This window comes from Bufo bufo, chromosome 1 (genome assembly GCF_905171765.1).
Source record: "Bufo bufo chromosome 1, aBufBuf1.1, whole genome shotgun sequence".
Classification (NCBI taxonomy): Eukaryota; Metazoa; Chordata; class Amphibia; order Anura; family Bufonidae; genus Bufo; species Bufo bufo.
In genome coordinates, this window is record NC_053389.1 from 256,023,845 (window position 1) to 256,047,707 (window position 23,863).

Genomic DNA, 23,863 nt, shown 5'->3' on the forward strand with positions numbered 1-23,863 from the left:
GTGTGCATGAGGCCTTTGGGGCACATTTCTTATGGATTTTCTGCACTGTGTGCAGGTACCCATAGGTGCAGAATCGCAGAAACAATTCTTAGGCTGAGTTCACACGGGCGAGATTTCCGCGCGGGTGCAATGCGGTAGGTGAACGTATTGCACCCGCACTGAATCCGGCACCATTCATTTCAATGGATCTGTGTACATGAGCGTTTTTTTTCACGCATCACTTCTGCAATGCTTTAAAATCGCAGCATGTTCTATATTCTGCGTTTGTAACGCAGGACAGGCCCCATAGAAGTGAATGGGGCTGCGTGAAAAACGCACTGCATCCGCAAGCAAGTGCGGGTGCGATGCGTTTTTCACTGATGGTTGCTAAGAGATGTTGTTTGTAAACCTTCAGTTTTTTATCACGCGCGTGAAAAACGCATCAAAACGCATTGCACCCGCGCGGAAAAAACTGAACAACTAAACGCAATCGCAGACAAAACTGACTGAACTTGCTTGCAAAATAGTGCGAGTTTCACTGAACGCACCCTGAACGCATCCTGAGCCAATCCGTCACGCCCGTGTGAACCCAGCCTTACTCTCCAAGTCCAGGAGCGGACACTATGTCTGCAGCCCCAATGTTGTTTGTCTCAGCTTTATAATTAGCACTTGAAACCGCAGAAGATTTGCAGGTTCTTGAAGATTTACAAACCCTTCCCACTTTACCATAATGATTGTTTTTTCAGTTCGCAGTCACTTTCAGGCAGTCGTGATGGACTTCTTAGCAATTTCGCTCACACATTTGGAGAGATGAACGGCTTGTTTTGGAATGGCTAAAACACCAGTAATTTAAAGCCGAGTTAGTAGAAAACAAATGAATAAATGTGGGAGATTTTCTGCAAAAAAAATAAAAAATTAAAGTAACATTTTTTCCTGCATGAACATTAGCACTCATTATCTGAGATGAGTCAGGTTTGGGCAGACTGTCGCTGCTAATTACATAATGCACGCAGAGAACTGAAGAGGGAAATAATAAAACCCTTCTCATAAAAGACATTTCACCAGTAATTAGAAGTTCTTGAGCGGTCCTCTTAGATCTGATTGTGGAGCTGGCTTCCAGTACACCTGACCCTGAATGGCAGATCTGCCCAGCTTTGCAATGCTACACCCCATTCCTAATGCTGTGCATAATTAGTACTCTAATTAAGATACTATAGGTGACAAAACCTGAGGTATGGTCGCTTTTTACACAGGCCAATGCACTGGCATGAACTACAGTAAATGTTCCCGATAATTGCCTGATCATCAGAGGAGTCGAGAGCTGCCTTTATGTGCAATAATCATCTCCCCTGCAGTGATGGCCAGTTCGCCGTGTTCGCTCGCGAACACATGCGGGCTGCCATCTTAAATCACAAGTCCGGAAAGGCACAGGTAAGCCCTTACCTGTGCCTGTGCCTGCGCTGCGAGCCGGTCTGAAACAAATGCGGTGCGAGAACAGCCACCGGGGGCCTTCATCGGGCTGTTCTTGGAACTGCCTGCTCCCGGTGACCTCATTTGTTTCAGACCGGCTCGCGGCGCAGGCACAGGTAAGGACTTGCCTGTGCATCGCCGGACTTGTGATTTAAGATGGCAGGCCGCATGTGTTCACGGGGGTGAACACGGCGAACTGGCCATCACTGCTCCCCTGTATGGGGACAAGCGATCTCATGTCCCTGTTTACACAGAATGACCTGCTGCCCAGAAAGAATGATATTGGATGCCGCATCAATGATGTTTGATCATTCATCCAGTGATCTGTGGCACCGTTACACAGGTCAATTCTGAGGAACGAGCATTTGTACAAATGTTTGTTCCCAATAATCAGCCATTTACAATAGCGACCATCAAGAGTATACATTACATACCACAGAGGCATGCTATTGGATAAAGGGAGGCTTGGTTGCTCTTGGGTGGCAAGAACTTGTGCAGGACTCACCTCTTGAGAAGAACTACATTGGTCTAAAAGATTGGGCTATTGGCCCAGGAGTCACAGATGGGACCACCAAATACTAGAAACTTCTCTCCTGAGTGGCAAAACCTGGCACCATAACGTAGACCCATTTTGATTTTTGCTATGGGGCCCGCTTTGTGTATGTCACTAGGAGCCATATTAGTTTCCAGTTAACCCTAAAAAATATGACTGAATAAACAACTTTTACTATGTTGTGATCTCTCAATAGAGCCTGTTTCCCCATGTTAAATCTCTTCAGCATGGACTAAGGACCATGGCCTCTAGGAGTTTATTTGCTATGTAGAGTATTTACTAGGAGGTTCTTCACATTTTTGATCAGCTCTACTTCTCTTGTTTTCTTTGTTATCTGCTTCTTATTTGTGATCTTATCCAATTCATATATTGTCTTGCAGGCAACAGCGTACAGTGTCCCCGTATCCTTCCCTCCTGGAAGCCGATCTCCACTAGCCGAGACCAACTGGTAGATGAGGAGAGAAGGAATAAACAAAATGATTACACGTCGGACTTTCCCAAAACTGTAGGGAGAAGTCCAAAGCCTAAAGGTAAACCATGCTTGCTGTATTTCATAGGAAACATGTGACACGCTCCAGCTTTTCAGATTTCTTTTATATAAATCAAAACGATGAAGAACACCATAAAGACTGCACAACAAATGGTGTAGTCAACCACCTGATAAAAGCAATGACATTGAAATACAAGTGAATCATTTACAGACCGCTGCATAAGGAATAGATGGATACATAGCAAATTATCTTCCAACCACAAATGGTCTCAAAGTTCACATGGGTGTGAAGAAAAACTGGCTAAGGCTACTTTCACACTGGCGTTTTGGCTTTCCATTTGTGAGATCCGTTCAGGGCTCTCACAAGCGATCCAAAACGGATCAGTTTACATTCTAATGCATTCTGAATGGATAAGGATCCGCTTAGAATGCACCAGTTTGCCTCCGATCAGTCTCCATTCCGCTCTGGAGACGGACGCCAAAACGCTGCTTGCAGCGTTTTGGTGTCCGTCTGATGAAACTGAGCCAAACTGATCCGTCCTGACACACAATGTAAGTCAATGGGGACGAATCCGTTTTCACTGACACAATATGGCACAATAGAAAACGGATCCGTCCTCTATTGACTTTTAATGGTGTTCAAGATGGATCCGTCTTGGCTATGTTAAAGATAATACAAACAGATCCATTCTGAACGGATGCACATGGTTGTATTATCTGAACGGATCTGTCCATGACGGACCCGCACAAAACGCAAGTGTGAAAGTAGCCTTAGTTGCCCATAGCGACCAATTAGATCCCACTTTTCATTTCCCAAAGGAGCTCTGAAAAATGAAAGGAAAAATCTGATTGGTTGCTATGGGCAACTAAGACAATTTTCCTTTACCACGCCAGCTTTGATAAATTTCCCTCATGGTGTACTTTCTACACCCTAAACCTCAACAGCATTCCTTCTCTGTGGGAACGTTCTTATCCCTGATCTATGTTCATTAAATGGGTTGACCTATCTAGAACAATCAATGGCATACTAGGATATGCCATCAATGTCAATTAGGGCTCTGAAACCCCTTCCTATCTCCAGAACAGGGCTCCTGACGTGAACAAAGAGCAGACGGTCATGCATAGCCACCCTCCGTTCATCGCTATGGATGTTCTGAAAATTGCCATCTTGTGTATTTCTGGCAATCTCATAGTGGTAAATAGGGAGGTGGCCGCGCTTGTGCGCTGTGCTCTTCATTCACCACTACGGCACTTAAAAAAAAAAAAGCTGTGTGCGCCCCCTCAGCTATTTTCGAAACTCCCAAAGCAATGAATGGAGAGCATGCTGCGCATGTGGCTTGCATGTAGGGCTACTTTCACACTCGTGTTTTGCCTTTCCCGTTTGTGAGATCCGTTCAGGGCTCTCACAAACGGTCCAAAACGGATCAGTTTTGCCCTAATGCATTCTGAAGGGATAAGGATCCACTCAGAATGCATCAGTTTGCCTCTGATGAGTCTCCATTCCGCTCTGGAGGCGGACACCATAACGTTGCTTGCAGCGTTTTGCTGTCCGCTTGACAAAACTGAGCCAAACGGATTCGTCCTGACACACAATGTACAGTGCTGCCCATAATTATTCATACCCCTGGCAAATTTTGACTTCTAAAGTTACTTTTATTCAACCAGCAAGTAATTTTTTGACCTTTGCAAAAGCTCATCTGGACAAAGAAGAAGACTTCTGGTCTTCTGTGTTATGGTCAGATGAAACAAACATTTAATTGTTTGGTCACAATGATGTTTCCTTCATTTGGCGTAAAAAAGGAGAAGCCTTCAACCCAAAGAAGACCATCCCCACTGTCAAACATGGTGGTGGGAACCTAATGCTTTGGGGGTGTTTTTCAGCCAATGGACCAGGAACCTAATCACAGTAAACGGCACCATGAAAAAAGAGCAATACATGAGGATTCTCAACGACAACATCAGGCAGTCTGCAGAGAAACTTGGCCTTGGGCACCAGTGGACATTTCAGCATGACAATGGCCCAAAACACACAGCAAAAGTGGTGAAGAAATGGTTCAGACAAGAACATTAACGTTTTGGAGTGGCCCAGCCAGAGTCCAGACTTGAATCCAATTGAGAATCTGTGGAGGGATCTAAAGATCAGGGTGATGGCAAGAAGACCCTCCAACCTGAAAGATTTGGAGCTCATTGCTAAAGATGAATGGGCAAAAATACCTGTGGAGACATGCAAAAAGCTGGTCTGCAGTTATAGGAAGCGTTTGATTGCTGTAATAGCCAATAAAGGCTTTTCTATTGATTATTGAGAAGGGTATGAATAATTTTGGACTGGACACTTTTTGCTCAATCGTAAATAAAAGCTGAGAATTTATTTTTTTCCACAATAATGCCTCTTGTGCATCGTCTTATTATCTTTTGGGAGACACCTATGTCATTTCCCGTCAAAAAATAAAATCTTGCTGGTTGAATAAAAGTAACTTTAAGTCAAAATTTGCCAGGGGTAAGAATAATTATGGGCAGCACTGTAAGTCAATGGGGACGGATCAGTTTTCTCTGACACAATCTGGCACAATAGAAAACAGATCCGTCTCCCATTGACTTTCAATGGAGTTCATGACGAATTCGTCTTGGCTATGTTACAGATAATACAAACGGATCCGTTCATGTCAGATGCATGCGGTTGTATTATTGTAACAAATCCGTTTTTGCAGATCCATGACGGATCCGCCCAAACCGCGGGTGTGATAGTAGCCTAAGTCTCATCCTAATTGGATGAGTTAAACACTGGATACAACCATGCATGAACAGTACTTGATTACCTAGTGGTCTTTGTAGTGAGCATATAGCCATTTAATCATTACCAAACCTTCTTTTGTCCTGTCCAGTCTAATTTATGGCCCTTCATATGAGTGCCATCCCCGACCACCACCACCTTTGGAATATGCTATTGTGATCCCTTGTCCCCATAAAGAATTATTGTTTCTGGACAGCAGATCGCTGCTTTGCTCGTTCATCAGGTGATCAGCGGCACATTTAGATGGGCAGATTGTCAGGAACGAGCGTTTGCAGGAATGGTTCTCTATAATCTGCCCAAAAATTTGACTGTAAATCCCCCTTTGGGTTTATTTTTTTTACTTCTTCAGTATCACCTTTTGTATAGATAACACAGGATGGATCCACCATTCACAGTAGGTGATATCACAGCTTATCTGCTCCCTCCTGACCTCTGCACAGGTCACAGAGCATGCCTAGAAAACGCTCTCATATGTTAATAAGATCCTCTCCTGTCCATTGCATCTATGGCCCAGTGTGAAAATTGCAGGATTTTAGGATGGTATTTTAAATTATAGATAGGGACATGGAAAATGAAAAAATATTCACCAAAAATTCTGACATAAAATTGATAGGTTATTTTCGGATGACTTATCCCCTTTAAAATCAATCAGTAGTGTTGCACAAAGTCTACGGGTAGTCCTAGCCTAAAGAAGAAATGCTCCCAGTAGTACACCTCAACTTTTTGAATACAATGAGACCAGAACTGAACAAAACTAAAACATTTCCCCAGTAGTGATGTAAAGAGAAAGGCCCTAGGAGGTTTTGTCGAAACCACCACACTCCAAAGCACCTGGGACAGGAGATACCTACCAGTTCCCACCACTGTTTACAATACAACCTGGAATTACCTTCTCTATGCAGGGTCCCACAGCAGCAGCAGCTTGGGTTGCCTCTATGATACCTACGGTTCTGCTAATAAATCCCACTTCTCTTGTGGACTCCAGTAGGTTTCCCCCGAGCATTCTCTATACAAGCCTTCCATAACTTTCTGTGTAGAAGCACCACTATTGCTGCCACCACCATGATTTACATTGAGGGTCTTTTGTGTTTGCTAAATGCACAATTTTGGTGCCATCAGACCACAGAACTTATTTTCCTGGTTCAAAAATATTTGCCTGTGTGTGAATGTACCTGAGTGTAATTTGACTAGTTCAGTGTTGGTTTAGGTGTCGTAGTAATGAAGAAGTGAATAGTCATGTAGTCATTAATCTTGTAAATATATAGTATATGCAGATCTTTGTCATTCATCGCAAATATCTTGTGACCTTTCATTGCACATGTAGCCTTTTTCATATCTGGCACACAAAAATGATGACTTCTGTGCCCCACCTTAGCAGGACAGCTCTGACTCAGCAGGTTGGAGGAAGGGATAGGTTTGACCTAATGACATGTCCTCAGTAGATGGACATATTGAAATCCCTGAGGAGCAATAGCCACATCCAGCGATAAAAGATGCATCCTCTGTCCCCCAGCAGCCTTGTGCTGCCCATCTTCAGTGTTCGTTTCCTTATGTTTGGTTGGGTAGCTGTCTGCTTCTCTTTCTAGGTAGAGGGTAATCATCCAAATTTCATATGGAGGTTGTCCAATGAAAAATATTGTACGTTTGTCAAAACAGCATCTTGTTTTGAATACTTTCCTAATTGCATGTGATAGAAAATGTACAATAGCTGCTTAGCGTAGTTATTCAATGAGATCTGTATAGCTCCACCTGCTGTTAGTTCTCTAATTTCTTGGTCCACTTCGGGGTCAATGGGGGGTCCTACAGCTCCCATTGACTTGTACTTTTGTTTATTGGGAGCACTGAACTAGGGCTACTGTGTGCAGAGGACATTCATTTGGCCATTTTGGGAAGTGCTATGATGGTGCAATTAGAATATTGTTATTAATGGCATTGTCATCGGTGCCACTGTGGTTGGCCGATCAGCATGTTGTGTACTATATAGCGGCATGTTTTAATTGTAAATGTATGGCAATGGTATTTATATGCATTGTATGTTGGCATAAGTTTTGTGTGGTATAGCAGCATTATTTATGTGCACTGTATGGCAGTATAAGTTATGTGTATAGTATAGCAGTATTTCTGTGCCCTGTATGCTGTCATAAGTTATGTGTGTAGTATAGTGGCATTACCTATGTGCACTGTATGGTGACGTACGTTGTGTGTAGTATAGCAGTATTATTTTTGTGCACTTTAGAGTGGCATAAGTTATGTGTATAGTATAGCAGCATTTATGTGCACTGTATGGCAGTATAAGTTATGTGTATAGTATAGCAGTATTTCTGTGCCCTGTATGGTGTCATAAGTTGTGTGTAGTATAGTGGCATTACCTATGTGCACTGTATGGTGACGTACGTTGTGTGTAGTATAGCAGTATTATTTTTGTGCACTTTAGAGTGGCATAAGTTATGTGTATAGTATAGCAGTATTTATGTGCACTGTATGGCAGTATAAGTTATGTGTATAGTATAGCAGTATTTCTGTGCCCTGTATGGTGTCATAAGTTGTGTGTAGTATAGTGGCATTACCTATGTGCACTGTATGGTGACGTACGTTGTGTGTAGTATAGCAGTATTATTTTTGTGCACTTTAGGGTGGCATAAGTTATGTGTATAGTATAGCAGTATTTATGTGCACTGTATGGTGACATTATTTATTAGCTTGATAATAGGGGAACTAATGAGGTCTATCAAGTACCTGTGTCACAAAACAGAAGTATTTTTAAATCATTATTCATAGCTGGTCCTGGGAGGGGTGCCATTTCCTCTGACTGGCCTTTTACCGACGTATATAGAAAATGCTTCTGCAGCAGTCTTTTATGTTGGGAGAAGGCAAAACCGCATGAGGTGTAAAATAAATTTGTCATCAAGAGATTATCCAGAAAAAACGAATATATCCTCCATTACGGTTGCTATAAGGGTTGTAATCCTGTTTTCCCTGATTGATTATTGGATAATCTGCACACTCTCTTATCCTTGCAGCACTAGGGAGGTTTGCTGTTCAGGATACTAGAAATGCTGGGTGACAAGCAATATAGTGACTAGTACATACCAATATGGGTGGTCAATAATGTAGTCACACCGTGCTGTAGTCTTTTACAGAGCTCAAAATAACTATACATGTGCAGATCTTGTGATCTTACTTTACTTTGATTTTTATATTTTGATAACTTCAATAAAAGATATAGCAGATCTGTAAATCATTTTAACAAAAAGTATTTACAGCTCAAATGCAAACTTGTGTGTTTCCATGGTAACGGCAATCAAACCCTGTGTAGTTTGATCCTGCAGTCACATTACCCATGTCCTACTTCTTACTAACCCACCAAGGGCCCAGAGCATTAGGTGGGGCCCACAGCGTCCCACCTAGAAACTGTACCACAGATCTCTATAGGGATCAAAGCTCAGTGTTTCTTCCCTGGAGCTCCAAATTCCTGACCCAATCCCCTCAGTAGTTCCCTGCGTATGGATTAATACAGGTAGATTTATGTTTAATTTGCGCTGTATGCAGTGACCTCCTCTTAATGGTAGCTGCAAGAGGTTCTGTCAAAATAGCTAATACTGAATTTTATTTCTGCTTGTGACAGTACCACCAAAGCCTTCAGATTTACCGCCCTCTCCATCACCATACAAGAACCAATCTCCTATCTGCAGAACCTATCCTCGGGTCCGTTCCAGGATGGATGAAGGTTCCCCTTCGGCAGGAGAGAAGTCAAGCAAGATCTCGGATCTCATCAGTCGATTTGAAGGCAGTGGGTTAGTATTTTATGCTCAAGTTTTTATCTCAGCCAAAATGAAAACTGAGCCATCACATACATGTATAGTGCAAAGCTGTAGCAGTGTGGCTTTTATCACCTTTACACATCTTTTTCAGCCTCCGCTTGTGTTATTTCCCGTCCCCTTCATAGGCATCAGTAGTTACATGACCATATACTTCTGCATTTTAGTGTCATTATTATGTGGAATATACCTGGTGTTAGGTCTACTGCACTGATCTCTATGAGATTACATGGCTATCTAAGTTGTTTTGGAGATAATTTATTATAGAAACCAATGCAACCGCACCACCAGCTATGAAAGCTTATTTAGAGCAGATATTGGTCTTTGAACTTGAATAATTCTGGAATGAATCACGGTTATGAATTACTAAACTTCTTTAGATCAGCAGGAATATCTCTTTAATGTCCTTATCCTAAGAAAATATTCACTGCAATCTCTTTAACCTTTGCCCTAATGCTTATGTAACACTCATAATTTAGGGTGACAGGTTATGATGTCTATTATCTATTGGCAAGCTACTCGGTGCACATCCTTGTTCTCAGCAAGGTCCTTCCTCTCTACATATTGTGACATCTAGGTGGAGCTGAGGAAGAGCATGTGCCTTCCTATGTAGCCTTTCCCTTCAGTAGTGTCTTAGCACCTGGACACACACCGTTTCCTTTGCAGAAATGCTATTCCTGTGTGTCATGGTGTATTGAATTATTGTAGAACACACATGGACATGGGGCTCCGTGCCAGAGGACTAAGCAGTGTGTATTTTACAACTATGCTACTGATAAAATAGCCCACCACTGACTTTATAGTAGACCTGCCTTTACTCCAGAGAGGAGATTTACATTAGTTCAACAGCTACTTTCCAAAAACAGTGCCAGTGTCTGTGGGTTGTGTCTGGTACTACAGCTCATACTGAACTGCAATGCCAGAGAAAGCCTATAGACAGGAGTGACTGTTTCTGGAAAAACATGGCCCCTTTTGTAAACCACTTTAAGGATGGAGATCCCAAAGAGGACGTGCAACCAAATCTAAAAATTTGAGTTAGGCAAGAGTGAATTTCCAACAGGAAATGGTGGCACGGCATATCTCCACCTGGGTTCGAAGATTGAACTGGTAATAAATCAATATTGTGATCCCTGACCATTCATTAGATTTTTGGGCTATACCTATAAATATTTGAGATTATGGGGATCAAACCTTGAATCACTAATGAGTAACCATAATTCACACACACGCTATATTTTTGTTTTCCAGCACTGTTGAAACCAAAAACGAAAGTCCAGATCTGAATAATGGACCTACTCAAAAGACTGTAGCTAAAGTAATTCTCCAACCACGACCATTTACTGAACACCCCCTTCTCCACAAACAAACTGTAAGTCAAGAAGAACCAAAGCACAATGGCATAGTAGGCCCTGACCTGGAGGAATATGTTGAAGCAGACACACTACCTTCTGCTGGAAATAAGATTGAGAATGAACTCCTTTCTTCACAATTACCTCAAACTCCAAAATCTCCTATTCATGATACAAGAGTTCCAACACCTCCAAAATCTCCAAACAGGACACAAGCCTCTAGGACACAGGATTTTCCACCAATGGATACACAAGATTCTTTTCCTGGAACATCAGAACTTTTCACTGAACAGATCTTATCTCCCTCAGAAGAAGCCGCAGTGCAGAATCTTCTGAATGGAGGACCCCAAACATCTAGGGATAAACCCAGCCATAAGGGTCTTATTAATGAGGGGTACCAAGAAACTGAACTCCCGAGCAGATTATCATCTGAGGAGAACGATATAGAAGGCAATAACAGTATCAAGTCCGTGTCAAGTCAATCTGATGAAATCAAGGTACATAGAATGATCTTGTTATCTTCATTAAAAGTACGGTAGTTCTCTGGGACATGCAGCAAAGTTGATATTTTCTCACATCGGAGGCATGATGTTGTCACTACATAGTGCTACATGGATTTAGATGCCAGACAATCTTGCAGCATTGACTTAGTGTAGATGTGGTTATAGTGACTGTGTGCAGACTCCCCAAGCTCTCCCCTAGACATCAACCACAGCATTTATGAAACACTCATAGATAGATAGTTATCATATCATAGAGAGAACTGTGTGGCTGTACAGTTACAACTGAATGGCCGTCTATACCACTGGTTCCCCTTTTTTTATACCAAGTACCACCTAGGGACAAGAAGTTTGCATTGAGTCCCCCCCCAAGAAAGAGAGCACTGCTAAATGTTAACAAAATAAGGCTAATCTCACGCTATGGTCATACTCTTTTCTAAGCCTTTGTCAGCAGTATCTTCAGATTTGACAGAAAGAATAGTGTAGCAGGCAGAGCTAATCTTCCTGTCAAAATGAAAGATACAAAATTAGGACTCCTGATGGATGACTATTACTTTTTAAATTACATTCTGCACGACCAAACATACAGGGTAATAGAGCACTACATACCTCTTACATACAGTGACATTTCCTCTGATATACATGTTCTCATTCTTCATCTTCTCTAATCAGACCAGACCGCCATGAGGACTTCTTTCAGCCATGTCTTGTCTCTGCAGAGTTTGTCACACAGACATCTTAGGTTCCTACTTTTTCATCATTATCTTCTGAACACCCCATCCTGCCACTCCCAATACTGTGCCCCAAATATTATACTACAGAGTCAGAGGGTCCCCTTGAAAATACCAGTACCACACAGCGCCTTCTTCAATAATTAATGTCACACCGTTTCCTCAAAAATAATTGCACCCAGCAAATAATGCCCCTTACAGTAACTGCCGTAAATAGTGTCCCCCAAAAATAATTGTGCTAAGCTAATGTGCCAGGGTGCCTCCACAATAATAGTAGTCACAAAAGTCCCACCAAGTGTAATAATTCTCTCTGAGTGCCTTGAGTAGTAATAGTGCCCCCAAAAGTAATAACATCCCCCATTGTGCCCCAGAATTAATAAAGTAACCCATGGTTCCCCAGTAGTAATAAAGCTTACCATAATGCCGCCCAGTGGTAATAATTTCCCAAAAAGTGCCCCAGTACTAGCAGAGCCCACCATAATGCCCCCTGTAGTAATAATACCGCCATTAGTAATAATACCCGCCTACAGTGGCCCAGTAGTAATGACACATACCATAGTGCCCCCAGTAGTAATAAAGCCCCAAAGTGTGCCCCAGAAGTAACAACGCCTGCCTATAGTGCTCCCAGTCGTAATAAAGCTTCCATGATGTGTGCCAGTAGAAAAAAAAAAAAAAAACACTGAGGAAACCCTGCTGACAACTGAGGGTTTGCTACTATTGTATCCAGTCAAGAAAATCTTCCTTGCTCAGACTGCAGGCTGATACATTTAATGACTGTTACATTGTATCACTACAGAGATTCATGCTTCTCTTATTAATAGCCACAGAGACATACTGTACCTGGACTGTATAAAGTGTAGCAAACCCTCAGCTCTGAGCATTATGTCTCTATAGGACTGTAGGTATCCCAAAGGTTTCCCATTGATTTCTATGGGTGCCCTCTAGGGCCGGCTTTAATATTGATTGGACCTTGGGCAAGAATTTACTTGGGCCCCCTGGATCCCGCCTTCCCACACCCTAGCATGCAATCACGCCCTCCACCACAACACACAAAAAAAAAATCCACACACCTCGTAGAGTAGTAAACTTTAATAATGATGAGTGGCCACTAGAGGTGTTCCTTGGCAGTAATGCAAATACTGCCTTTTTTCTGAAAAGGCAGTGTTTACATTAAAAATCTTGCAGAGACATGCTATAGACACCAGAACTACTACGTTTAGCTGTTGTGGTTCTGGTGACTGTAGTGTCCCTTAATATAGAGAAAAAAAAAAAAGAATCAGCACAAAAGTATCAAATAAAATGGCTGTATCATTATTTGAAAAATTAAAAAAGCAAAACTTCTGACAGAAATATATAGTATGTTGCAGATTACTTTTTTTTTACAATGTGCTGATAGTACTGTACTATTAACCCCTCCTTCCACCCCCACATACAGGGTAATACAGCGCCACATACCACTTACATCCAGTGATGTCTCTTTGATGTAGATGTTCCCTTTCCTCATCTTCTCCTTTCAGACCTTTAGACCAGACCACCATTTTTCAGCTATTTCTTTATCTCTGCAGTTTGACAAACAAAATCTTAGTTTACTACTTTTCCATCATCCTCCCATCTTCTGGACAAATCATCCTGCCACCCCCAATACTATGCCGCTGTGCTCCCCAATGCTATACTTTAGAAACAGATAAACCCCCTGATAATAGTAGTACCATGCAGATAGTGTCCTTTAATAATTATTGGCACACAGTGCCCTAAAATAACTGCGCCCAGCAAATGGTGCCCCTGACACTAATAGTGTAAACATAACGTCCCCAAAAAATAATTAGTGGTAAGCTGATACTGTGCCAAGGTGCCCCCACAGTAATAGTCCTCCCAAAAGTCCCACCAATAGGAATAATTCTCTGCTAGAGCACACATGGTAGTAATAGGGCTCCTACAGTGCCCCCAGCATGTCCCCACAGTGCCCCAGACGTAGTAATGCTCCCATACTGCCCATACTAGTAATCATGTTCCCCATAGACCCCCAGTAGTAATAAAGCCCATCATAATGCCTCCCAGTAGTAATAATTCCCCTTATAATGTGCCAGTGCAGAAAATACCCCCTTTTAATGCCCCCAGTTGAGCTAATGTCCCCATAGTACCCCCATAATGTGCCAGTATAAAATACCCCTATATAGTGCCTCCAGTAAATGCCCCCATAGTGTTCCTCTCCCCCCTTCTTCCTAGTGCCCCCCATAATATACCAGTATAAAATGCCCCATATATAGTGCCCCAGTAGATGCCCTTAGTGTCCCCCATAATTTGCAAGTATAAAATACCCTTTCTTAGTGCCCCCCATAAATGAGCCCATAGTACTCCTCTCTACCCTTCCCCATAGTACCCACCATAATGTGCCCCAGTATAAAATGCCCCTATACAGAGCCCCCCATATAAAATACCCCTTCTTTGTGGCCTCAGTAGAAGCCCCCATAGTGTTCCTCTCCCCCCTTCCCCCATATAAAATACCCCTTCTTTGTGGCCTCAGTAGATGCCCCCAATAATGTGCCAGTAAGAAGTGCCCACATAGATGCCCCCATAGTGCTACCCAATAATGTGTCAGTAAAAAGTGCCACTAATAATGTGCCAGTAACAAGTGCCCCATAGATGCCCCCACAGTGCCCGCCAATAATGTGCCAGTAAGATATGCCCCCCAATAATGTGCCAGTAACAAGTACCCCCATAGATGCCCCCAATCATGTGCCAGTAACAAGTGCCCCTATAGATGCCCCCCAATCATGTGCCAGTAAGTAGTACCATATAAAAAAATGAACACTTATACTTGCCTCCATCAGTCTGGCAGCGATGCAATGCAGGACTCTTCCGGCCTGTGTCCCGAGCTGTACGGCTCACTCAGGAGGAGCGATGACGTCATTGCGCCGCCTGCACCGGCCTCTGATAGGCTGCAGGTACTAGGCCTGCAGCCTATCAGAGGAACGGGGAAAGAAGACGCCTTTCCCGCCACAGCACATCTATCTGTATCGCTGTCCTGAGTACGGCGATACAGATGGCTATGGAGATGAGCGCTTCCATTGTGGAAGCGCTCATCTCATCTCCCTGTGCCCTGCCGCCACCCCCCACTTGTCACCAGGGCCGCGCCACCTGGGGCCATTGCCTCACTTTGCCTAATTGGTGGTGCGGCCCTGCTAGCACCCCCTGGAATTTTGTGCCCGTGGCAACGCCCCCTCTCCCCCCCACGCTACGCCACTGGTCAGCGAGGCTCAAAAGGCAGCTACCTTTGGCCCTCCTGGAGTAACTGGCCCAGGGGCAACTGCGCCTTTTGCCCACGTTAAAGACGGCCCTGGTGCCCTCTAGTGCTGTATTTTCGTTGCTGGAGGTAGACTAGCCCTGGTCTTGCAGTCCCCCTGCAGGTAATGGCACCTCTATGGGATGCACGCTCTGAAATTGGGGAACTGTTTTTGATTATCCATGTACAGGGAAATAGGAAAATGCAGTCTGCAGAATATAGGGCACGCTGAGGCGCTCACTTCTGTAATTGGCTGTACGCTCTGTACCCGAGCCGCTCTATAGAGATTAATTATCTCTGTGATCCTCTGTCTTTGCTGTCAAAAACCGTAACACAGGAGAGTCTGAAAAAGCAAATCTCATCTTGGTATTTGAGGATACGTCGCGTGTCTCTTCTTTTGTTACTGAAGGCCATAGTTAAGCAATATCCAAGACAAGTGCTGCAATGCAGTATTCATGTCCATTTATGAAATATAGCAGTCTGGAGTTTGCCATATAGTACAACTCACTGTACCTCTGCCATGTTTTCTGCATTTTTACATCGGACTGCAAATTTAATTAACTGACAAATTTAGCTGTGCTACATCTATAAATCTACAGTTTAATGAATGAAGAAAACACCATATAATTACCCAAACATTGGTTGTACTGCCTGCGAAGTGTTAAGAAGAATGATTTATCATTGTCCGCACGTCCTATTCTTATCCGTTTTGAAGACAAGAATAGACATTTTTAGAATAGTGCGGGACAGGAAAAAGCGGGATGCACACGGCCAGTAGGTGTGTTTTGCGGATCTGTGGTTTGTGGACCGTAAAACACATAGGGTCATGTGTCCATGTAGCCTTACAGAGATGAATAACTGCCCAGCCGGCATTCAGATTCACAATTCGCCCATGTTATAATTTGCTACATAGGAGCTTAACAGTACAATAAGTGGCACATGATGATTTTGAGGACTCTTACAGATGTTACTTCGATGCCCAGGTCAATACTGTAGAATATCCTTCAGTTTCCACCTTCTATCAAGTGGCCCTCACAACTCACACAAGAGGTGTCACTTTACTTTCCAAGATACCTGAATGTCTCTAGATATGCAGCAAAATATTCCTATAATCCATACATAACTAGGCAGATATGCCATATAGGACTCTGTTAAAACTAAGTGGCAATTCCCATGCACGTGTCATTTTAAGGAAAGAAACGGATAAATAAGAAACGGCTGAATACAACTTTGCAGCCACGAATGACTCAGGGCCTTATATTTACTGGTGAATTATTGTAGATGGAGATACTCTTTAGTTATGATTCACTAGAGCTGCCTTCACATCATCAATATAATATTCTCCTCCTGGATAGGAGCTGAGTAATAAACAAGCAGAATCAGAATGCCTGTGGTTTGTGGATTATCATTAGTAGAGCCAAGTAAATGTCAGATGACCTCCTAATTGGGAAGCTATTTTGAGATGATGCAATGTTTTTGTGTCCCGCAGAAGACCAGCATCTCATTAGTCTACTAGATCAGAGGTCTATATCACTTCATAAAAACTGAACTTTCCATTTTTCTAGGAAACAAATGAGCAGAAACTTCATAACATTGCCAATGAACTTCTACAGACAGAACGAGCGTATGTCAGCAGGTTGGAACTTCTGCAGGTAAAGATGCTCTACGTTCTATGTACAAGACTATAACTACTGTAATACTGCCTCTACAGTATGTATAAGAGAATAACTGTTATAATACTGCCCCATGTACAAGAGTATAAGTACTATAATACTACCCCCTATGTAAAAGACTATAACTACTATAGTACTGCCCCTACTTGTATGTACAAGAACATAACTACTATAATACTATCCCTGTTTACAAACATATAACTAATACTGCCTCTACAGTATGTATAAGAGAATAACTGTTATAATACTGCCCCATGTACAAGAGTATAAGTACTATAATACTAAACCCTATGTACAAGACTATAACCACCATAGTACTGCCCCTTCTTGTATGTATAAGAACATAACTACTATAATACTATCCCTGTGTACAAACATATAACTAATACTGCCTCTACAGTATGTATAAGAGAATAACTGTTATAATACTGCCCCATGTACAAGAGTATAAGTACTATAATACTACCCCCTATGTAAAAGACTATAACTACCATAGTACTGCCCCTACTTGTATGTACAAGAACATAACTACTATAATACTATCCCTGTTTACAAACATATAATTAATACTGCCCACTATGTACAAGAATTCAACTACAATAATACTGCCCACTATGTACAAAATATAGCTACTGTTCCCTATGTGCAAGAATATAACTGCTAAAACACTGCCTCCTGTGTATAACAATATAACTACTATAATACTATCCCTATGTACAAACATATAACTACTATAATACTGTCCCCTATGTACAAGAATTTAACTACTATAATACTGCCCTCTATGTACAAAATATAACTACTCTAATACTGTTCCCTATATACAAGAATATAACTAATATAATACTGCCCATTTGTGAAAAAAATAATAATAATATTGTCCTCTATATACAAGAGTATAACTGCCATAATACTACCCAGTATGTACAGCAATATTATTAATATAATACTGCACCCTACGTACAAAAACATAAGTACTGTAAGACTGCCCCAATGTGCGAAAATATAACTATTATAATACTGCCTTCTATGACAATGGATAATACTGCTTCCTATGACAAGAATATAAAGATTATAATACTAAGAATATAACAAGAATATAATTATTAAAATACTGCTCCCTGTGTACAAGAATATAACCACTGTAAAACTGTCTCATATGTACAAAAATATAACTACCATAATACTGCTCTCTATGTACAACTTTTATAATACAATCCCATAACTTTTCAGTAAGTAGTTGGTATGAGCTGGGATCAGTGCTCTACAGTAGAACCAAGGTGCTGACTGGGAGGGGTGTGGTTTTGGCAATTACTGCTGCGCTTTCTGAACCATGCAGCAGCGGTGGCTTTTCCAAGTTTTATGGTTTTAAAGACTCTCGATACCAAATAGAGCAGGATGTAGTTATGCTTATGTGTCCAAAGCCCAGAATTTCCAAGTAAGGGGAAATGTCACCCTTTCAGCAATAAGTCAGGGGACAACATTGATGGATGGAGGTCAGTAGAGATGAGCGAATTTCATGTTATGAAATTCTTTCACGCTTCGTTTGGTAAAAGCCGAATTGCGTTATGGATTCCGTTACCACGGACCATAACGCAATTCCATGATGGAATGCATAACGGAATGGCTTTAGAGGCATTCCGTTCTTCATTCCATCATAATAGAAGTCTATGGGCTGCATAACGGATCCGTCCTATTTCCGTTAAGCAGGGGAGTCCTCTCCTGCATTATGGAAACGGGACGGATCCGTTTTGCAGCCCATAGATTTCTATTATGACGGAATGAATAACGGAATGCCTCTAAAGGCATTCCGTTATGCATTCCATCATAGAATTGCATTATTGTCCGTGGTAACGGAATCCATAACGCAATTCGGCTTTTACCACCAAACGTAGCCTGAACGAATTTCATAATAAGAAATTCGCTCATCTTTAGAGGTCAGTATTGAATTCTCATGGCTTCCTTCATCAAGGGGACCTTGGCCTTGACAAAACAGGTATTTCATGAACTCGAATACAACTTTTTCCTATTATCCCATTAGGAAATCTAACACTAGGTTAATTTATATTAGAACAGATCATTTTTTTCCTATTATATTTAAACTAGAGGGCGCAATTGCATCTACTAAATAACCTCCAATGTTGAACTCCAGCAGGAATCAGATCTTCAGTAGGTCATGTGACCCCTTTCAGCAATGCTTACTGGTTGACACAGCTCACTGATAAATCTAGGGGCGAGTTTATTATTCCATTTGCGCCAGAAAACTGGAATCAAAAAGTTGCAATTTTTGCCACGTGCCATGTTTGCGCAAACATTTTGCAACTTTGTATTTTTATGCCGCTCTTGCCACGTTTGGAAAGTGGGTGGGAAAATGGGCCTGCTTAGCTATGTAAAAAACTGGAGTAAGATCTCTAGAGAAAAGTTGTATGCACCGAATTTACTAAACGTCCTGCTAAATTTAGGCACAAATTATGCTAACGAGGACTGAAGCAAAACTGAAAAAAACTCCTTGTGATGAATTCTCCCAACCCCGCTATGTGTCAAACTTTTTACCAGTCCTGAATGGGGCAATTCAGCCTACGCATTTGCAACCTTTACTTTAATGTTTTCGGGGTATTTTCTATATTTTGGGTGACCTGTTCCCATTAATGATCATTTATCTTCATTTGAACCGGATTAATTTAAAATCATATATTTTTTTTTTATAATAATTTTGTATTTTATATTCCAGACCTTTAACAAAGCATTAGAGAATGAAGCCAAGAAAGGATCTTTCCCAGTGGATGTTCCTAACAAAATATTCTCAAACATTATCTCAATTTACAATTTCCATTCGTCATTCCTGCTTCCGGAGCTTGAGGGCAGAATGAATGAATGGTGAGTAGTAAATAGCTCTACTATTGCTCTATGCAGCCACCATAGATTATGACCAGTCTTAAACTGAATGTCCACCATATCGTTTATCCAAATCCTTTGCATATACTTAAACATCTTGGATGCAAGAAACCGCCACTAGAGGGAGCTTAGGAGCGTACAGTTTTTTCATTGAGTTCAGAGCACAAACAGTATACTGTACAGTAAGCTTTTAAGCTTCATCAACTGGCAGCTGCATGTATCCAAGATTTTATCTTAAATGGAATTTGTCAGCGGTTTTGACAGCTCTAGGCAGGAGATGGGGTAAACAATAGAAACATAGGGGGTCATTTATCAAACTGGTGTAAAGTACAACTGGCTTAGTTGTCCATAGCAACCAATCAGCTTCCTTCTTTCATTTTCCAACGGAGCTGTCCAAAATGAAAGGTGGAATCTGATTGGTTGCTATGGGCAACTAAGCCAGTTCTACTTTGCACCAGTTTGATAAATGGCCCCCATACTTTATGTGGAGGTTTCATTATTGGGTGTAGTGTGAATATGAAGTTTTATTCTGTCAGATGCTCCTTTAGTGCCCAGGAGGTGGAGCTTCACTCTGAAGTGCTCTCTCCACTGAAATGCTTCATAGTCCCTCCTCTTTGCCCTAAAAGAGCAGAGAGGCTGGGATGTGAAGCAGCTCAATGTAGAGAGACCTTCATCATGAAGCTCCACCTCCTGGGCACTTAAGGAGCAGAATCAGGCAAAATAAAAGTTCATATTATCACTATTCCTGATCATAAAAGCTCCACAAACGGTATGTGTGTCCCTCTCTCTCCAGGCCCTTACCAGTTCTGTGAGTAGTATAGCATGGTCAAAACTTCTGACAGATTACCTTTAAGGGGGTTGTTTTCTACAGACCCCCCAGAGTGGCTAGACCGGCGAGGGTAATCATACTTGCCAGATCCCTGCTGCTGGGTTCCAGCTCCATCTTTGCTTCCTCAGTTCTGCAGGTCAACATCCGGTTTGACACCAGGTCACATGACTGCTGCAGCCAATGACTGGTAATGTGTTACCCATACATCACATGACCCAGTAGCATGATGCATGGGTGACACATTATCACTGTAGCCAGTCATTCGCTGCAGCAGCCACGTGACGCGGCATCAAACTGGATGTTGATGCAGAGAGACCCGGGACCTGGAGAGAAAAATGCCTCTTTCCCCGCTTATCAGCTCTTTTCCTTCACCCTCATCCCTCCAAAATGAAAGGGTTCTGAGAGACTGAGACAGACTGTCTGCTCACTAAATGATCAGATTATATGCTGCCCATAGAAGTCAGTGACTAGAAGAGGGGGCGGAGTAATGAGCTGCTAGAGGAAAAAAGTTTTTTGTTTTTTTTACAATAAGTTATATTACAAAGTTTCTTATATTCACAGGTATTATTGATTTATGAAAAGTTTGTTGAGTAATCACTTAAAGGGTTTCTGTCACCCCGCAAAACTCTTTTTTTTTTTTTTTTGGATAGTTAGATTCCTTATAGTGCGATATAGCAGAATATAATGCTCTTACTTACTTTCATGCGGCCGATTCTTTATAAAACGAACTTTTATAATATGTAAATGAGGGCTCTACCAGCAAGTAGGGCGTCTACTTGCTGGTAGCCGCAGCAGCAATCCGCCCCCTCGCCGTGTTGATTGACAGGGCCAGCCGTGATCTCCTCCTCTGGCTGGCCCTGTCAGTAATTCAAAAATCGCGCGCCTCGCGTCATTCGGCGCAGGCGCTCTGAGATGGGGAGGCTCGTATCCTCAGCACTCCCTCAGTGCGCCTGCGCCGATGACGTCTTCTCTTTCGGTGATGTCATCGGCGCAGGCGCACTGAGGGAGTGCTGAGGATACGAGCCTCCTCATCTCAGAGCGCCTGCGCCGAATGACGCGAGGCGCGCGATTTTTGAATTACTGACAGGGCCAGCCAGAGGAGGAGATCCCGGCTGGCCCTGTCAATCAACATGGCGAGGGGGCGGATTGCTGCTGCGGCTACCAGCAAGTAGACGCCCTACTTGCTGGTAGAGACCTCATTTACATATTATAAAAGTTCGTTTTATAAAGAATCGGCCGCATGAAAGTAAGTAAGAGCATTATATTCTGCTATATCGCACTATGAGGAATCTAACTATCCAAAAAAAAAAAAAAGAGTTTTGCGGGGTGAAAGAAACCCTTTAAGGCCATAAATAGTAGTTATGTTGAAACATATTCTCACCACCTATAAGCAGGTGATTTACTGTAGGTGAGATGTGTTCTGCATAGGGTTGTCAGATGACTGTATAAAATGTAGTGTGAACATTACATTGACCCAGGGCCGTCTTTAACGCGGGGCAAAAGGGGTAGCTGCCCCTGGCCCAGCTGCCTCTTGAGCCCCACTGGCCACTGCCCACAATGACATAGTAAAATATCTTGGCTCCGTGTCCCGAAAACTACCATAGCAGGCAGGCCAGCCGCGTAACGTCACTCAGTCTGTCACGCGCCCGCTCCGCCTGCTTCATTAAAAAATTGGGAGGAGCAGGCACGTGACGGAGTAAGTGACGTTATGCTGCCGGACGGTAGTTTGATAGTGAATACTCAGGGCCGTCTTTAACAAGGGGCAGCTGCCCCGGGCCCAGTTGCTCCTGGGGGGCCCAAGGCAGCTGCCTCTTGAGCCCTGCTAGCCACTCCCCCGGGTGTCAGGCTGTCAGCTACACAGGGGGTGCTGCCATGCCTGCCGGCACTCCAGGCAGCGTACTGTGAGAGCTATGATTCTCTAGGACCTTAGATGACATCATCACCATGTGACCAGTAACCTAGCAATATTACTGGTCACATGGCTATGAGGTCATCAAAGGTCCTACCAGGAGTGTTGCGGTAGAAGTTTGCCTTAACTGTGGACTTTTTTTTTGTGAAGATTACATCAGAAAAAGGTGACAGGGGCTGTTATGCTAATATACTGTAAACTACTGTACAGTGGGGTGCTGTATAGTGTGAGGGCCTGTATACTGTGGGGGCCTGTATACTGTGGGGGGCTCTATACTGTGGGGGGCTGTATATTGTGGAGTGCTATACTGCTGTACTGTATAGTGTGGGGGGCTGTATACTGTGGGTGCTGTATATTGTGGAGTGCTATACTGCTGTACTGTATACTGTGGGGGGCTGTATACTGTGGGTGCTGTATATTGTGGAGTGCTATACTGCTGTACTGTATATTGTGGGGGGCTGTATACTGTGGGTGCTGTATATTGTGGAGTGCTATACTGCTGTACTGTATACTGTGGGGGGATGTATACTGTGGGAGTCTGTATACTGTGGGTGCTGTATATTGTGGAGTGCTATACTGCTGTACTGTATACTGTGGGGGGCTGTATACTGTGTGTGCTGTATATTGTGGAGTGCTATACTGCTGTACTGTATAGTGTGGGGGCTGTATAGTGTGGGGTGCTGTATCGTGTATAGTTTGGGGTGCTGTATACGGTGAGGTGCTATACTGTGAGGTGCTGTATACTGCGTGCTGCTATACTGCTCTACTATATACTGTGGGGTACTGTATAGTGTGGGGTGCTATACTGCTCTACTATATACTGTGGGGTACTGTATAGTGTGGGGTGCTATACTGCTCTACTATATACTGTGGGGTACTGTATAGTGTGGGCGGCTATACTGCATACTGTGTGGTGCTGTATACTATAGGGTGCTATACTGCATACTGTGGGTTGCTGTATACTATAGGGTGCTATACTGCATACTGTGGGTTGCTGTATACTATAGGGTGCTATACTGCATACTGTGGGGTGCTGGGGAACACTGTAACACTAGGGTGAGCCGAGCCCTGGTCTCCTTCCTGCAGAGCGGTGCCCACTTCCAGCCTGAGCCCAGCTGCCCAGAGCACTGATCCTGAGCCGCTGGAGTCTTCAGAACTGGAAGTATTTATAGTCATTCACTGTACTCTACCAGATGTGTGGATTTTTTGTGTGTGTGTTGTGGTGGAGGGTGTGATTGCCTAAGGTGTGGGAAGGCGGGATCCAGGGGGCCCAAGTAAATTTTTGCCCAGGGTCCAATCAATATTAAAGACGGCCCTGTAATTACTACAGAGGATTGCGCTACTGCAGAGGATTGCGATACTTTAAGTTAAAGTATCGCAATCCTCTGCAGCAGTGCAATCCTCTGTAGGATAATCCAGATTGCCCCCGCTCCATCTATTAGATGGAGAGGTTAGGTATAGTCCGAGACACAGGCAAGATGTAGCCGAGTCACATTACTTCCTATAAGGCACCATCTTTGGTATGGGCAGATGCTGGTATGGTGGGCCTGCGTCACTTCCTATGATGCGGCACACACACATTAGTTGCCAGAC

At 42.9% G+C, this 23,863-nt stretch overlaps 1 protein-coding gene across 6 annotated transcripts in view; it reads left to right on the forward strand.

Moving 5' to 3' along the window:
- The window catches only part of FGD4 (FYVE, RhoGEF and PH domain containing 4), a 134,348-nt gene that overhangs the window by 91,605 nt on the left and 18,880 nt on the right, over positions 1 to 23,863 (forward strand). For all 6 annotated transcript variants that reach the window (XM_040438988.1, XM_040438998.1, XM_040439013.1 and 3 more), the window contains exons 2-6: positions 2,383 to 2,532; positions 8,909 to 9,077; positions 10,350 to 10,947; positions 16,530 to 16,616; positions 19,369 to 19,514. In XM_040438988.1, the coding sequence (XP_040294922.1) occupies positions 2,383 to 2,532; positions 8,909 to 9,077; positions 10,350 to 10,947; positions 16,530 to 16,616; positions 19,369 to 19,514 (1,150 nt within the window). The remainder of the gene's footprint in view (positions 1 to 2,382; positions 2,533 to 8,908; positions 9,078 to 10,349; positions 10,948 to 16,529; positions 16,617 to 19,368; positions 19,515 to 23,863) is intronic.